Source organism: Sphaerodactylus townsendi, linkage group LG16, assembly GCF_021028975.2.
Source record: "Sphaerodactylus townsendi isolate TG3544 linkage group LG16, MPM_Stown_v2.3, whole genome shotgun sequence".
In the NCBI taxonomy this organism is placed as follows: Eukaryota; Metazoa; Chordata; class Lepidosauria; order Squamata; family Sphaerodactylidae; genus Sphaerodactylus; species Sphaerodactylus townsendi.
The window spans coordinates 9,466,872-9,484,812 of NC_059440.1; the positions used below are offsets into that span (position 1 = coordinate 9,466,872).

At 50.5% G+C, this 17,941-nt stretch overlaps 1 protein-coding gene across 3 annotated transcripts in view; it reads left to right on the top strand.

Moving 5' to 3' along the window:
* The window catches only part of SSH2 (slingshot protein phosphatase 2), a 143,164-nt gene that overhangs the window by 53,530 nt on the left and 71,693 nt on the right, over positions 1-17,941 (top strand). For 2 of the 3 annotated variants that reach the window (XM_048518816.1, XM_048518817.1), the window contains exon 1: positions 17,353-17,573. In XM_048518816.1, the coding sequence (XP_048374773.1) occupies positions 17,434-17,573 (140 nt within the window). In that variant the 5' untranslated portion in view covers positions 17,353-17,433. Of the gene's footprint in view, positions 1-3,667; positions 3,712-17,352; positions 17,574-17,941 lie in introns of those variants that run through there. The other variant, XM_048518818.1, reaches the window with a different exon arrangement.

Consider the following 17,941-nt stretch of genomic DNA (forward strand, 5'->3'; position numbering starts at 1 on the left):
TGAGTGTCCTTGGGCCAGTAACTGTACAGTTACAGTACAGTTGGCATGCAAGGGAGGGGAGGGAGGTGGGCTGGCATCTGGACATGACCCACCCACCCTAGCGGAGGGAGGGGAGGGAAGGGTGGCATGCAAGAAAAGGGGAAGGGAGGGTGGGGAAGGGGAGGGAGGGGTGGCATGCAAGGGAAGGGGAGGTCAGGAGTCAGGGAGGGGAGTGAGTGAGGGGTGGCATGCAAGGTATCTTGCATGCCCACCCACCTCACAAGGTATCTGCTGTGGAGAGAGGAAGGGAAAGGAGTTGGTAAGCCACTTTAAGACTCCTTTTGGTTGAGAAAAGTGGGCTAGAAATCCGAATTCTTCTTGTCTTCTTTTCCTCCCTGTCTGGAGAAGGGAACAGGTGCGAACGGCTTGCTGTTTTTCCTACAGGTGTGATGCACAGAGACCACAAACAGGTGGCTTAGCTTTAACTAGTGTTCTGTGGGAGCTCATCTGTGACCCGCCCACCTTCTCCATAACAGGTGCTTATTTCCTGCTGGGTTGCTCTGGAAAGCACCGCTGAGGTGTGACTCCTCTGCCTTCTCCCTCGAGGTGGGCGGAGTTGGTACCATAAATAACTTATTGATTTACCTCTTATAGGTTCTTCTCAGTCTTCTGCATACGCCACTTCCCTGGCTGGGTCTTTCCAGTTAAGCTTCGTGGAGAGTGGGTAGCGCTGCCTTGTCTGTGCACTGGCGACAGCATAAAATGGAGCTCTCTCTCTCGCGCTCTCTCTAGAATGGTTTCTCCTTTGGGCTTGCCCCTTTCTCCAATCAGCAGGGACATTAGGCGCCGTGATTTCTGCAAGAATTACCTGCCATCAGGTGAACCCATGTTTTGTGAGTCTGTAAAGGTTACTCTTCCGAGCACACAGGCTGACTGAACTGAGAAAAGTGAGGTTTGGACTCTTGCAGAATCTGTGAAACCCGTTTCTCTACCTATCCTAGCAGTTCTTAGGCAACATGGAATTTGGTGATTATTCAGGTAGCATCATAAATACCCTACCTGATCTCATGTATAAATGCACAGGCATGTGTGGGGGGCTTATATGCGCTGCCTGTGCTCCCAGCAGGGCTCCCCTATGCAGAGGTGGAGTGCTCACAGGGACATGTGGGGTCACACGTCCCCAGGCGCATACCGGCTGATCACGTGGGTGGGCAGAGAATCACCCCCCCACAACCCTCCTCTCGGTCCTGCCCTGCCAGACTGCTCCTTCAGCTGGTGGAGCCTCTGCTGGCCGAAGGAACAGCCTGGCTGGGCCGCCACCGGACGCCCTTCAGCCCTGCCCCTCCAGTCTGCTCCTTTGGCTGGTGGAGGCTTCGCCGTCCAAAGGAGCAGCCTGGCGGGGCTGGGCTGAGAGGCTCCTGCTGGCTAAGGTAAGTGGGGCATGGGGGGGCGCAGGGGGGTTGCCCGGTGTTGCCCCAGGCACCATTCCCCCCCCCCCCCATGCCTCTGCCCCTATGCCGGAGTGTAGGGCATTTGCTCTAAGAATGCAGTCTGCTTTCTTAGCATTGGCTGGGAATGCACTTTTCCCCTGCTCTTTTGAGACAGCCCTCTGGCGCTTTCACTCCCCCCTCCTTCCCCCCCCCCCACTATTGAGCTCTCATATGACTCCCCATCTGCTGCTTCATAGATAAAGCGTGTGTGTTTGATGTCTCCCCCTCCCTTTTGTCCCGGCCTTGCATAGATGTAATATCTCTGAAACACTGCGCTGTTTCCTCTAATGTCATTGGAGAGTTAGGCTTGCTTTGGGCCAGCGCCAAGAGGACAAACAAAATCCTGCCCATTTGTAGAGACTTTTATCATTCATTTCGAGCCCAAAGATGTCAGGGGCTAATCTTGCTGGGTTTCCCCTTGCAGTGTTTATTGCGACCATATGCACATACACACGCCCTGCCGAGTTGCTGCCGAGGCTTCTGTGCTGCTTTTTCCTTGTTCCTTCTCTGGTGGCTGCCAAAAGGAGCAATATAATATATCACCGTTACCAAACAGTTTTCTATTCAACTGGTGGCCGTGTGCCGGAGAACTTCTGCAGAGTTTGAGGAGTTTAAAAAGTGCTGTCAAAAGAAAAGTGGTGTTGGAGGAGAAATGCATTGTGGGTAGCCACTAGGATGGGAAAGGGTCTGGTAACCCAGTGGTTGTCTACCCAGAGGTCCAGATCTTTGGCCTCGCTTGCTGGGTCACTGGAAAGCCGCCATTTTCTTTTTGGCCGCTCTTTGCAAGGACCTAGTGCCGATGGGCTCATTTCTTTGTACGCTTCATTAGTGGATCAGTTGGTTAGCAAGGAAAGATCTCTCGGCAGTGGAGACGATTTCTTTACGGCTGTGATTACTGGCTATTTCTCACTATGGGACTTAGTGCAAGTGCTTAGCTTGTGGTTCCTGCCCCTGGCTGTCCTGGAGAGCCAGCGTAGTGTAATGGTTAAGAGCAGGTACACTCTAATCTGGAGAACTGGGTTTGATTCCCCGCTCTGCCACTTGAGCTGTGGAGGCTTATCTGGGGAACTAGATTAGCTTGTGCACTCCAGCACACACCAGCTGGGTGACCTTGGGCTAGTCCAGGGGTTTGCAACCTGCGGTTCATGAACTACAATTCCCACCAGCCCCTGCCAGCATGGCCATGAACATCTGGAGAGCCGCAGGTTGTAGACCCCTGGGCTAGTCACAATTCTTCAGATCTCTCAGTCCCACCTACCTCACAGGGTGTTTGTTGGGGGGGAAGGGAAATGAGTTTGTCAGCCCCTTTGAGTCTCCTTACAGGAGAGAAAAGGGGGATATAAATCCAAACTCTTCTTCTTCTACTGCTACCCATAGCCCTGGCCTTGATAGCTTTGACTTCCATGCTGAGCTAGTGTAGCGCAGTGGCTAAGAGTGTCAGACTAGTATCTGGGAGACCCAGGTTCCAATCCTCACTCGTGCCATGGAAGCTCGCAGGGTGACCTTCAGCTAGTCTCGCTCTCTCAGCCTAATGCACCTCACGGGGTTGTTGTGAGGACAATATGGAGGAGAGGAGAATGGCGTAAGTGGCTTTACACCCCCACTGGAGAGAAAGACAAATGAATTAAGCAAATGAAATATGACTTGCTTGCAACTGGGTGGATTCTTTCCTTTCTGCCTGTTGGTCGAAGGTGGGCCGTGGGTCTGGAAATGTTGCAGAATGGTACTGGAGTCCACAAGGTGCCCCAGAAGCTACAAATGGTTCATCCAGCCCACAGGTGTCAAACTCACGGCCCTCCAGATGTTATGGACTACAGTTCCCATCATCCCCTGTCAGCATGATGCTGGCAGGGGATGATGGGAACTGTAGTCCATAACATCTGTAGTCCATAACATAGGCGAATTTGACACCTATGACAGCCAATCAAATGGAATGCTTTAATCAGGTTCTCCTGGATGGTGTAGGCCATCTTGTTTGGGTTGTTCTCTGCCGTCAATCAAGGAGGCAGGAAATGTACTTTGCCGGGTCCCCTCATGAAGTGGCCTCATTGGCCATAAGGTTCATGTCATTCAGCCTTGGCCCAGCCCGAGTTCTAGATCATCATCATCTAGATCATTGATCATCAAGTGTATTAATTTATTTCCTTCTTGTCTGTTCTCTTCTCCCTCCCTCCCCTCCCCCCTCCCCCGCAATGCAGGAGGCGGATAGCGGGGAAGATGATTGCAGGTTCCAGCCCAGAAGGTAAGACTTTTGTATCAGTTTGCGTGCGTACGTCTACTTTTCTGTCTTGGTGGTCCTTGGAGTCTCTTGATGCTTCCAAAGAACTTAAGGGATGGGGCCAAGTCTTGCTGTCTTCTCCTGGACCTTGGGGAGAATTGAAAACTGGGAGATACGCTTCTGATTCTCCTCTGACCTATGATACAAAGGAGGAGACGGGATCCTGTTCCTTGCCAGAATCCACTGTACATGCTCGTTCTTGGGGAGTCATTATGCTGCATAATCATCCTTTCTTATTCATTACATCGAGCGAGACTCCTCCCTGCAGTCTTTCCACAGTGTAAAAGAAGGAGAGAGAAGGTCTATATATTGTTGAAGGCTTTCTTGACTGGTATCAATTCCAAGCCCTAAAGGGAAGGGGGGTGGGGCTATTAAATCCAATGAAACAAATAACAATAACATAAAAATTGCCCGTTGTGCATTTTCTGGGCTGCGTGGCTGTGGTCCAGTAGCTTTTGCTGCCAACGTTTTGCCTGCATTTGTGGCTGGCATCTTCAGAGGCACATCACAGTAAAGAATGTTGCCATGACACGCTTCTGAAGATTCCAGCCGTAGATGTGGGTGAAACGTTAGCAGCAAAAACTACCAGACCACAGCCACGCAGCCCAGAAAATGCGCAACAGGCAGAGCGAATGTCTTTGGCTACTTGCTGGGTGTTGGGAAGGGAGGGACATGTGAAGGTGACCAGTGTCCTGTGGACCATCTTTGTGTGGCTCTTCCAGCCCACCCTGATTCCGGACATGCAAGACCCTTCTCATTTTTTCAAATTACCCGGTAACAACTCTTTTCAATGGGGAAGTGGTAGGGAGAGGACAATTGTATATGTCTCCCCCCCTCTCAGATCTGGTAAGGCAATTATTGTGCACAGGGATTGACTTCTGTGTGTGAGGGAGAGATAGATTATGTTTTTTTGGCATATTTAAAATAGTTTCTTGCCGTGGGAAATGTCTGGTCGATGCTCGTGTGCTGACCTCTGTCCGGAGACTTCCGCTTGGAAGGGAGCTGGAAAGATAAGCCCAGGCAAAAAGAGCCTCTGAGGAAATCTTTTCTCTCTCTGTCTGTCTTTCTTTTTGCCGAATCCAAAGTTTTGTTCTCTGACTGGGAATGATTCCACCCCCGCCTTATTTTAATACACGAGTGGGAAACTCAGAAGCCGCTGTCCTTTGCCTTAGGAATTACCATAAAATCGGAATGCCTTGGAGTATTTAATTTAATTGACTTTTGTACCCCGTCAGGGATGAATCAGCCAGAAGGACATGGGGCGTCACATGTCCCCGGGCGCACACTATATAAGCACCTGGGGAGGCGCCGGGCCCAGACTGTGCTCGCAGGCTCTGGGTAATAGCCCTCGGGCACCGTCACCGACTTTGAGTAGTAGACCTGGGTGCCTCGCCAGCTTCGGGTGGTAGACCTGGGCACCTCGCCAGCTTTGGGTGGTAGACCTGGGCGCCTCGCCAGCTTCGGGTGGTAGACCTGGATGCCTCTCCGGCTTCGGGTGGTAGACCTGGACGCCTCGCCGGCTTCGGGTGGTAGACCTGGACGCCTCGCCGGCTTCGGGTGGTAGACCTGGACGCCTCGCCGGCTTCGGGTGGTAGACCTGGACGCCTCACCGGCTTCGGGTGGTAGACCTAGGTGCCTCGCCGACTTCGGGTGATAGACCTGGGCGCCTCACCAGCTTTGGGTGGTAGACTTATGCACCTCGCTGGCTTCGGGTGGTAGACCTGGATGCCTTGCTGGCTTCGGGTGGTAGACCTGGATGCCTTGCTGGCTTCGGGTGATAGACGCCTCGCCGGCTTCGGGTGGTACACCTGGATGCCTCACCGGCTTCAGGTGATAGACTTGGGTGCCTCACCAGCTTTGGGTGGTACACCCGGGTGCCTCGCTGGCTTCAGGTGGAAGACCTGGGTGATCCTCCATGAGATCGGGGGGGTGGGGGAGAGCCTGGGAGGTGATAGAAAACGTAATTTTGCCCTGGGCTCCATTTTCCCTAGATACACCTCTGTACCCCACTCCCCAAGGGGTTCCCACTTCAAGAGGGAACCAGCCCTGAAAAAAGCATTCCAATTTGCTCGGATGAACCATTTGTAGCTTCTGGGGCATCCTGCGGACAACAGCGATGTTTTGCAACCTTTCCAGATCCACAGCCCACCTTCACCCACCAGGCAGCAAGAGAAGAACCCATCCGGCTGCTAGGCAGTCGCATTTTTATTTATTTAATTCATTCATCTGTACTCCACCGTTTACCCCAGGGACTCAGCGTGGCTTCTATGGCTCTCCTCTCCATTTTGTCCTCACAACAACCCAGTGAGATAGGTTGGGCTGAGAGAACGTGACTGGCAGCAAGTTTCCATGACAGAGTGGGGATCTGAATCTGGGTCTCCCAGATACTAGCCGAACACTCTAACCCAGTGGTTCTCAACCTGGGGGTCGGGACCCCTTTGGGGGTCGAGCGACCCTGTCACAGGGGTCGCCTAAAACTCTCTGCATCAGTGTTCTCCATCTGTAAAATGGTTAAATGTTAGGGTTGGGGTCACCACAACATGAGGAACTGTATTAAAGGGTTGCGGCATTAGGAAGGTTGAGAACCACTGCTCTAACTGCTATAGGGGTCTGCAACCTGCCGCTCTCCAGATGTTCATGACTACAATTTCCATCAGCCCCTGCCACCATGGCCAATTGGAGGGCCAATCTGGAGAGTCGCAGGTTGCAGACCCCTGCGTTATACTGTGCTGGCTCTCATTTCAGCAGCTGGGCAGCTGAACTCAATTGCAGCAAATGTCTAAAATGAATCTCAAAAGACACTGGCAAAACAGTCCCTTATTTACTTAGTTTTCTTAGCACCTCTCATTGGGGTCCCCTTGGAAGTCATGCCAGAGGTGCTGGAGCCCCCTTCTGCTCGACTGGGCAGTAGGCTTCCCCCTTAGTGAGAAGGAAGCTAGTGTGAATCTCCAGGTATGGCTGTTCTTGTGGTTTTTATTCATGAAAGCATTTGGTTTGTTCTTCTGTCTGCTAAGCATTTTAAACGAATGATTTTTACCTAGTGGATTTTATGTATTTTCTATATTTAATTATTATTTACCTTGTTAGCCACTATGAGTTCCTATAAGGTAGAAAGACAGATAATGAATATTCTAAATAAACAAACAAATAAATACATCTTCATGAACAGAAAAAAGTGTATTGTCGAAGGCTTTCATGGCCAGATTCAACTGGTTGTGGTTGGTTTTCCGGGCTGTGTAGCCGTGGTCTGGTGGACCTTGTTCCTAACGTTCTCCTGCATCTGTGGCTGGCATCTTCAGAGGTGTATTTCTCTGTGATACACCTCTGTAGATGCCAGCCTCAGATGCAGGTGAAACATTAGGAACAAGATCTACCAGACCACAGCCACACAGCCCGGAAAACCCACCACAACCAGAAAAAAAGTGTCTTCAGGGCCTTATTTAAACCTGGAGTGGAATATTCATTACCCAGGATTTCGATTTAATCATGCTGGAGAAATGCAGTTTGTTGTCCAGTGGCTGAAACTTAATATTTTCAATAATACATCTGGAAGCTCAGGAGAGGAATTGCTTTGATTCTTGATCCAGGTCTTAACTTTTGGCAAGGGCTGTGCGGTAAGAACCAGCCCTTAGTAAAATAGTTGACTTCTTGAAGGTCAAGCTGGGTTTAGCTATTCTCATTCAAGCCATTCCCGGACAGACGATTCCAGGGGTGCCGTTCCAGATTTCAGCTGTAGGGACAAAGAGGTTCCGTTTGTGGGATGGAGTGATCCCCCAAAAGAGCTTACTGTTAATTCAGTTATAGGCCTGGAGTGTCTGATTTCGGAGTCTTTCTGATAATCTGTAGAATTGATTTAAGTGGGATTTCACAAAAATACGTTGGTGGCTCTTTCAGTACTGCTGTGTACAAATCCCACTTTTTAATTGAACATTTCCTTCTTCGAGTTCCCCAAATAATCAGGGGACAGAAAGCTTAATTATTTAAAAACCTAGATTTTCTCTCCAAAAGGAAGGGGGAGGGGGAATGCTGATCATAGTTGTCACTTCAATCAGATTAAAGCTTTACTGTGTGCGATCAACAGTCATTTATATTTTGGTGTGAGTTTTGCTGTGTGCTTGTCAAAAAGAAACCAAAGCTCTTCATTTCCAACCGTCTGAGCTGCAAAGGTGTTAAAGCAAGAATTGTTGCATTTTAAGTAACCGTTTGCTGAATTGTTGCATTTCAAGTAACCGTTTGCTGAATTGTTGCATTTCAAGTAACCGTTTGCTGTCTCCTGAGGTGAAACAGAGGAAGGGGCCCACCCAGTGGCGGGATTCAAATAATTTAACAACCAATTCCGGTGGTGGGATTCAAATCATTTAACAACTGGTTGTGTACGAGCACCATTTTAACAACCAGTTCTGCCGAAGTGGTGCGAACCGGCTGAATCCCACCACGGGGCCCACCCCACCCATTGTCCGGTGGCCCCTTATTTGACAGAAGAGTGCTGAGAGAACAGGCTTAACTTCCAGAGGAAGAGGTGCTAGAGCCGTGGTGGCGAACCTTTGGCACTCCAGATGTTGTGGACTACAATCCCCATCAGCCCCTGCTTGGCCATGCTGGCAGGGGCTGATGGGAATTGTAGTCCACAACATCTGGAGTGCCAAAGGTTCACCACCACTGTGCTAGAGCATACGTCCTCCACATGGCCTTTCTTCCTGATCCCACCTGGCAGACTACAGTGTGGTAAAGGGAGGATACACTGTTCAATTTCTTTATTTAAAAATACGTAAGCTTGGAACCCCAGACAGGTGCTAACCATAAAATCAGTACAAGATGATATTGTTTTAGAACCCGAATTAAACCAGCCATCAAACCTGAAACAGTTTGACAGATGGTTGTCATAGGGCACATGAAGAACCATCATCTGGAGGCGGCGCCAAAGGTAGTTCTTAAGAATTCTGTTTTATAAGCCCCTGGGAGCTGCAAGAAGGATGCAGATGTTCTCATTTCCTTTGGGAGGCTGTGCTGTGGCACGGGGCCAGCCACAGAAAATGGCAGCATAGTAAAGGGCTTCAACAGTAAGAATCAGCACTTGGAACTGAACTCAAAAACCATTAGAAGAAGAAGGAAGAGGAGTAGGAGTTTGGATTTGTATGCCACCTTTCTCTCCTGTAAGGAGACTCAAAGTGGCTTGCAAGCTCCTTTCCCTTCCTCTCCCCACAACAGACGCCTTGTGAGGCAGGAGTGGCTGAGAGAGTTCCAAAGAACCGGGACTAGCTCAAGGTCACCCAGCAGGAATGTAGGAGTGCAGAAACACATCTGGTTCACTAGATAAGCCTCTGCCACTCAGGTGAAGGAGTGGGGAATCAACCCCGGTTCTCCAGATTAGAATCCACCTGCTCTTAACCACTACACCATGCTGGCCAACCAGTGTGAAAAACTGCAAGCCAGATGTAGAATGACCCCATCACCCACCCTGCTAGAAGAGGGGCGTTGGCATTTTCTATTGACTGCAATTAGCAAATCCTTGTCAAGGCCAACTCCAGATAGAGCAGTGGTGGCGAACCTTTTCGAGACCGAGTGCCCAAACTGCAATTCAAAACCCACTTATCGCAAAGTGCCAACACAGCAATGTAACCCGAATACTGAGGTTTTAGTTTAGAAAAACAGTTGGCTCCGAGGCGTGCGTTACTCGGGAGTAAGCTTGGTGGTAGTTGGTGGCTTTGCTTTGAAGTAACCATGCAACTTTTCCAATGGGTGAATCACGACCCTAGGAGGGTTTACTCAGAAGCAAGCCCCATTGCCAGCAACCGAGCTTACTTCCAGGTAAAGGATTGCACTTTAGTTCGTATGAAAATCAGTGGGGTTTAACAGCATTTAACAGGGTTACCTACACTGCTTCCCCAAAACTAGGTCTTAGGTTTAATCCTAATAATTAAGCCCAGCGACTCAGGCCAGCCTAGATGTGTGTGTGGGGGTCTCTATTTGTGCATGCCCACAGAGAGTGCTCTGAGTGCCACCTCTGGCACCCATGCCATAGGTTCGCCATCACTGAGATAGAGGATGTGACAACAACCAAGGCTCTTATTGCATAGATTTCAATTTCTGTGTATTCTCTCTTAGCCTCTCTACCATGACATTGCTGGCCCAGGGCAGAGACAGCAGCCTCCGGTAGCTCATTTGATGAGATATGTATTGTTTGAAAGAGCTCAGAGTCATTCCATTCTGTGCAACGTATTCAAGCATCCAGGGGGTTCAACCAGAGTGCTAAATCAAGTTTGGGCCTGGCTCCTTTCCAAGCCCAGAAAGCACAGGAAGCTGCCAAATATGGCGGCCAGTAGTCTTGTACGGATATGGGACGAATGACTGATGTAGGGTCTACAAGGTAGGCCACCATTTCCATTGCCATTAACAGCACGGAGGCCGAAGAAGTCGTGAACGTAGGAACAGCTTCTGGATCAGTTGGAGAGAGTTCATCTAGCCTCACACCCCCTTTTCCCTCCAGCAGTCAGCCAGATGCCTCCAAGAAGCTTTCTAGTAGTGCAGGGTTAAGAGCTCATGTATCTAATCTGGAGGAACCGGGTTTGATTCCCAGCTCTGCTGCCTGAGCTGTGGAGGCTTATCTGGGGAATTCAATTAGCCTGTACACTCCAACACACGCCAGCTGGGTGGCCTTGGGCTAGTCACAGCTTCTCGGAGCTCTCTCAGCACCACCTACCACACAGGGTTTTTGCTGTGAGGGGGGAAGGGCAAGGAGATTGTCAGCCCCTTTGAGTCTCCTGCAGGAGAGAAAGGGGGGATATAAATCCAAACTCTTCAAACTTTTCTTCATCCTCTGTCCCCGCCTCCCTTCACTATCCAGGGATCGGTAAAGTGTGCCGTTGAGTCCCGACTGACGGCGATCCCACCTAATCCCATCTCCTGGGGGCTTTAAGGCAAGAGATGAGCAAAAGTGGCTTGCCTTTGCCGTCCTCTGCATAGCAACTCCAAACCTTCCTTGGTGGTTTCTCATCGAAGTGTGGATCCTGTACAGTTCCACCACTGACTACAGTTTATGTACCAGGTTCAGATATTACCTAGAAGCCTCTTGGACCCACGTATCTGCAGGACCATCTGTCCCAATATCCTCCACACTGAGAGCTTTGCTTATCTGAGCAATGCCTTCTTGAAGGTATCACCATGCCTTCACCCTTCACCATGCCTTCAAAGTGGGTTGTTTTGATAGTTGCCCATACCTGAGCACTGCCTGTTGTGCCTCCTGCCTGATAGAATGGCCTGCCTAACAAAACCAGAGGAATTCACATGACTCTTATTCCACAGACTGTGTAAAATGGAATTGCTCACGAGGGCATTTTTATAGTAAGAAATAAGGCGGCTCGATAGCTGTGAACGTTAGTTTTCCTTGCTTTGTCCGTTTTCTATACCACACTATTTCCTGAATTATGTGCCAACTTTGCAGTTCAGTTCCGTTGCATTGTTTGTATATATTATACTGTTTGAACTATTGTAGTTCAAACTACTGTTTGCACTATTCTCTCGTTTTGTAACTCAGTTTTATTTACTACTGTATGTTCTTAATGGGTTGTTTTTAATAGCGTCATCCACCTTGAGTCTCAAAAGTTGGGACTATAAATAAAGCAAGTAAATAAATCCTCAGAATTTTTATCCTCTTAAGTTGCATTTTGAAGTCTTTGAAACCAGCCAAGAGGGAGAGGTAAACTCTCCGCATTCTGTTTACATCAACTTGCACTCCTCCCAGCCCTTTACAAAAAGACACCTGAGCAGTTTGGATTTGACCATTCATGTTTCAACTATTGGCCTTCAGCTGTAGCATTATAGGAGAAGGAGAAGAAGGAGCAGCAGTGGCGTAGGAGGTTAAGAGCTCGTGTATCTAATCTGGAGGAACCGGGTTTGATTCTCCGCTCTGCCACCTGAGCTGTGGAGGCTTATCTGCAGAATTCAGATTAGCCTGTACACTCCCACACATGCCAGCTGGGTGACCTTGGGCTAGTCACAGCTTCTCGGAGCTCTCTCAGCCCCACCTACCTCACAGGGTGTTTGTTGTGAGGGTGGAAGGGCAAGGAGATTGTAAGCCCCTTTTAGTCTCCTACAGGAGAGAAAGGGGGGGAATATAAATCCAAACTCCAAACTCTTCTTCTCACTATAATAGCATAAATCTGTCACAACTCCAGCTGGTTTTGTTAAAGCCATAAATACTGTAGCCTGTCATTATAGTGACACACATTGCAGGGATGGTGTGTTGCTCCACTGCTCCTCCTCCTTACTGCTGTTCGAAAAGTGGGACCATGGGGGTGTGGTATGGTTCCAGAGATCAAGCTTTGAGCATACAAAATATAACAACGCTTAATGAACAAATAAAAAGAGTGCACGTGGTCCATAAAAGCATCAGGCTGAGCAAGGATGAAAAGAAATACTGAAAACATGCAATTCTCTAAGCCAGGAGTGGTGAAGTTATTTGTTATGAGAGCCGGATATGACATAAGTGTGACTTGGGCAGGCTGGACGGGGTCGGGATGGCTGCCTCAGCAGGCCCCAGAATGGCGCTGGGAGTGGTGCCTGGACTGGTAAACCTGCAGCAGGGTGGAGTGGCTCCCTTTGGAGGGATTATTAGGCCCATGAGCCACCCCAGGCTCACCAGCCCAAATTGGGAGCGAGGGGGTGGGTTGCCTCAGCTGGCTCACGGACCTTAAAAGCCCTCAAGAATTTGAATCTGCCCACGGTCACCCAGCAGGCTTCACTTGGAGGACTGAGCCTGCTTCTCCAGATTAGAGTTTGCCACTTTTAACCACTACGCCACACTGCCTCGAATGCTTTCCAAAGGCTGCCAAACTGCTTTGGTATAGTGTAATTAACTTCCTTTTTGCCTCAGGCTGTGATTTTTAAAAACCTGGTTTAAAAGCAAACAAATACTTTATTTTGGTTTCTCTGTCTCCCCCACCCTGACAACTGTGCCACAAAGCTGCTGTTTTGGTTGTTTAAAAAAAAGGTGTGGGAGATCTAGTGTTAAGAACATAAGAAAGAGCATGCTGGATCAGACAAGAGTCCATCTAGTCCAGCACTCTGCTACTCGCAGTGGCCCACCAGGTGCCTTTGGGAGCTCACATGCAGGATGTGAAAACAACGGCCTGCTGCTGCTGCTGCTGCTGCTGCTCCCGAGCACCTGGTCTGCTAAGGCATTTGCAATCTCAGATCAAGGAGGATCAAGATGGGTAGCCAAAGATCAACTTCTCCTCCATAAATCTGTCCAAGTCCCTTTTCAAGCTTGTGTTCAGTTTATAATTAAGACCCTTGCTGGAGTAAACCAGAGAGTCACCTGGCTGGGCATTGCCACCGAGAAAACAATAGCCCCCTGGCATCTTAAGGCCTAACAACATTTATTTCAGCAGGAGCTTTGGCATGCCCGATCCCACTAGTTTGACCAAAGACATATTGAAATAAAGTGTTGTTAATCTTTAAGGTGCCAGCGGGCTACTGTTGTAGTTTACTATGGCACATTGACACAGTGATGCTCATAAGAGGGGTGCAGTCCTCCTTTTGTTGGTTCTCCTCCTCCTGCACACAACTGAAGATCATGCCTTTTGATCCCTCTCCTTTTCCTCTATGAATTTATCCAGTTTTTTAAAAGGTGCTTGAGCAGGCAGCCTTCTCTGCATTTTAATACAGCTGCTCCCATTGGTGAATTATTCAGCTAACTTTCACTTTGTTTGTCCTTCCTGCGGTTAAGACTGATAATGGTCTTTTGCGTATTGGCTGGCTTGCTTGTTTTTAAAGAATCATGTAAGTTGGTCGTGCTATGGAAATAACTCTTTGATCTCTTATTAAATAGATTTTCTGGAACAAAAACACTTTAGAGGCAAACAAGATTTTGGGAGGGGGGTGTTGGTTAGAGCAGAAGGGAAGTGCTTGAGGCAGAAAATTAGCATCTGCAATAACATCAAAATCCTGTATCGCTTATTTAGCCTTGGGGGTATCCATCCTTCTGAACTTGTGAATGAACTCAAGTACAGCCAATGTGTGTTGATATCTCCCCTTGAAGCTTCACTGTTTCATAGAATCATAAAGTTGGAAGAGACCACAAGGTCCAACCCCCTCTGCCATGCAGGAATACACAATCAAAGCATTCCTGACAATTGACCATCCAGCCTTTGTTTAAAAACCTCCAAAGGACACTCCACCATACTCCGAGGCCACTGTTGAACAGGAAGTCAGGAAGTTCTTCCTAACGTTTATGTGGAATCTCTTTTCCTTCACCTTGAACCCATTGCTCCTAGTCCTAGTCTCTGGAGCAGCAGAAAACAAGCTTGCTCCCTCTTCGACATGACATCCCTTCAAATATTTAAGCATGGCTATTATGTCACCCCTTAACCTTCTCTTCTCCACCCTTCTCTTCTCCAAACGTACCCAGCTCCCTAAGTGTCTCCTCGTTTGAAGACTGCTACGCTTAAATCAGCAGTGGAATGTCCTGGAAGATTAAGATGTTCCTCCACTGGTTTTTGAGTGTTGTGGATTTTATATGTCAAATTTATATCCACTTTTTCTCTTGCATAGGGACTGACCTGTTCATACAATGTAGAGCAGGTGCGCTCTAATCTGGAGGAACCGGGTTTGATTCCCCACTGTGCCACTTGAGCTGTGGAGGCTTATCTGGGGAACTAGATTAGCCAGTGCACTCCAACACATGCCAGCTGGGTGACCTTGGGCGAGTCACAGCTCTTCCTTTGGAGCTCTCTCAGCCCCACCCACCTCACAGGGTGACTGTTGTGAGGGGGGAAGTGAAAGGAGATTGTAAGCCCCTTTGAGTCTCCTTACCGGAAAGGGGGGGGGTATAAATCCAAACTCCTCTTCTTCTAAATCGGGGGTCTGCCACCTGCAACTCTCCAGATGTTCATGGACAACAAATCCCATCAGCCAATTGGCCATGCTGGCAGGGGCTGATGGGAATTGTAGTCCATGAACATCTGGACAGCCGCAGGTTGCAGACCCCTGTTCTAAATGGATCTGAAATGGGACAGTTGGTGTTATTGGGTCCAACGATTGCACTGTTGAAGTGGATGGAAGGGGACAGAGCTGGCATCTTGGTGTACTTCAGGCCTTGGTCCCAGGGTCTGTGTCCAGGTTGAGAAGGGCATTGTTGGGGATTGAGTAGTTTAACATTAGGAGGCTGACTGTGGGCAAGAAAAGGTTTGCCTCCCCATGCCTGTGATGAACACTGCATAGGTGATAGATTGTAATTGGCATGTTGAACCGGTTTGAGTTGAAAGCTGTACGTGACCACCAGTGATGTTTTGTCGTTGTTCATTTGAGCCTATCTTGCAGGAGGATCTACAGCAGACATTTTTGGAATGACAGCATCCACCTGATGCAGTCAGGAAACAGATCAGCAAAGCCACAGTAAAACTAAGGGATAACCTCCTACAAGTTTACAACAGGGCAGATTATGGCATGAGATTGCTGGATTTGAGTTCATTCACAAGGGTAGAACAATAGAACTGCAGACCAACGTGGTTACCCTCTGGAAAGCAAACAAACCAACCCAGTCCTGAGTCGATCTTAATGAGTGAAATCCAGCCCACGCTGGTGGAGAAAAACAGGATCACTTTTCCTTGCTCTCAAGGAGCAGTGAGAAATCTGTAGCAGACCAGGAAGGCAAGCAGCCCGTCTGCTCTGCACAAGTCAATCTGGTGTTGGGGTCGCAATGATTTGCCTCCACATACACACACTTCAAAGTACTGGAAGCGCCAACCTAATACAGCTCCTTGTGTAAGACTGGCCACTTCCTGAATCTTGCTAGGGAGAGAGAAAAGAGATGCTTGCGGGGAGAGGTCTGCAGTGTGTACTGGTTTAGAGGAGGCGGACTCTAATCTGGAGAACCAGGTTTGATTCCCCAGTCCTCTACATGAGCAGCGGAGTCTTATCTGGTGAACCAGATGTGTTTCCGCACTCCTACATTCCTGCTGAGTGACCTTGGGCTGGCCACAGTTCTTCGGAACTCTCTCAGCCCCACCTATCTCACAAGGTGTCTGTGGTGGGGAGAGGAAGGGAAAGGAGCTTGAAAGCCACCTTGAGTCTCCTTACAGGAGAGAGCAGGAGAGGGTATAAATGCAAACTCTTCTTCTGCAGGAACAGTGCTTTTGCCCTGACCTGCTAGCTACGTTTTCAGACCAGGTTCAGCTGTACTGAGAGGAAGTGGATTCCAGCTTTGACTACGCTTCCCCCCCAAACGCACACACATCCTGATTGCTGTTTCAGTTGTCCGTATGCAAGAAGCATAATCACTAGGGCATAGGTGTCAAACTCGCGGCCCTCCAGATGTTATGGACTACAGTTCCCATCATCTCCTGCCAGCATCATGCTGGTGGGGGATGATGGGAACTGTAGTCCATAACATCTGAAGGGCCACGAGTTTGATACCTGTGCACTAGGGTGTTGCCCCTTCTGTGTTACCCCTTCTTCAGTCTGGCCCCCTCTGTCCCCTCATGGAGGGGACGAGACCCTGTGGCATCACTCCTTGTCTGTGCACAGGGCAGGCGTGGCTCACGCCGGACAGGGAGCCCCCCAGGCAAGGATGAATCCGGGATCTGGCTGTTGAATGCCGGGTTTCAATTGAGCAAGGGAAGGCAGGGGTGGGAAGTGGGCTCCTGAGCTTAAGAAGAATATAGCCCCAGCCCTAATAGCAGCCATTTTTCAGCGAGAACTTGCTCGACTACCCTTTCTTTTGAATCCTTCCCAAGATCAGGGAGGGCTACTCCCAAGTCAGCTTGGGGAGGACAGAACAACCTCCCCCGCCCCCAATATTGCAGGGCTGCAGGATTCCTTCCTACATAGTTTGGTTTTTTGGTTTTAAGCCTGAAAAGGCAGAGAGAAAAGAGGCAGAAAGCTTTGGCATGCAATGTTACAACTTGGCCTCAGGCGGCACTTATTGCTCTGGGGGTCGCTCCATACGCTTGCCAACCTCCCGTCTGTGCCTGGAGAACACAACTGATCAGGTGGTTTGGCAAAACTCCCACTGATTATTGGCAAAGCCAGTATGGCGTAGTGGTTAAGAGCAAGTGTACTCTAATCTGGAGAACCAGGTTTGGTTCCCCGCTCTGTCCCTTGAGCTGTGGAGGCTTATCTGGGGAACCAGATTAGTTTGTGCACTCCAGCACATGCCAGCTGGGCGACCTTGGGCTAGTCACAGTTCTTGGGAGCTCTCTCAACCCCACCCACCTCACTGGGTGTTTGCTGTGGGGCGAGGGGGAAAGGAGAGTGTCAACCCCTTTGAGTCTCCTTGCAGGAGAGAAAGGGGGGGGATAAATCCAAACTCTTCTTCTTCTTCAAAGTCCCTCCCCAAGTTTACTTCTCGCCTCCTGCAGGACCGGCCCAAACCGCAGCTGGGAGCGCGAACCTCGCTGGAGAGCTGGGTGGGGAGTCCCTCCCTTGGGAAGGGCCGAGGGGTGGGCGGGGCGTCTCGGCCGGGGGCGGGGCTCAGTCTAATCCCCGCCCTCGCGGCTTCTCGTGGCCGGGGAGGCGGGCAAAGGGGGGGGGGCGTGGAGGGACCCCCCTTGCGGGGCCGGCCCAGCGCAGAGGCGGCGAGGTCAGTCAGGCGCTCCGGCCATTGCGCGCAGCCCGCCCGCTGGGATCGGCCGGCCCGGGCGCCCTGGCCATGCGGCGCGCTCTTGGCCCGGGCCCCGGCGGCTCCTCATGACCCTGACGGGGCTGCTGGGCGGGCGGGCAGGCGGCGGCGGCGAGGGGCGGCCCTCGGATCCCGCCGGCTGCCGCCCGGAGATGATCCCCTACTTCTCCGCCGACGCCGTTATCTCGCAGAACGCCATCAACCAGCTGTGAGTCGCCGACGCCGGCCCCGCCGGGGAGGGAGGGGAGGCCACGCTCCGCCAGCATTGCCTGCTTGGCTCCGCCGCTCTTCCCCCGCACGTGCGCCCGGGAACCGCGGGACACCCCCCCCCCTTTCCTCCGCTCCAGCTACAGCGCTCCTTTGCGCCAGGGCTTCCCTCGCCACGCGTTGGCGGAGCGGCCCGATCCCGGGACTCTGTGCGAGGGAGGTGGCAGGGCTCAAGTAACGGGCTTTACTCCCGAGTCGAGGGTGGGGCGCCCTAGAGCAGGCGCCTGCGTCCGGCCCGGGCGACTGGGATCCTTGGCTGCTTTCCCCACCGGATCAGTCCCCATTGGGAACTCCTGAGGGGTGGGGGTG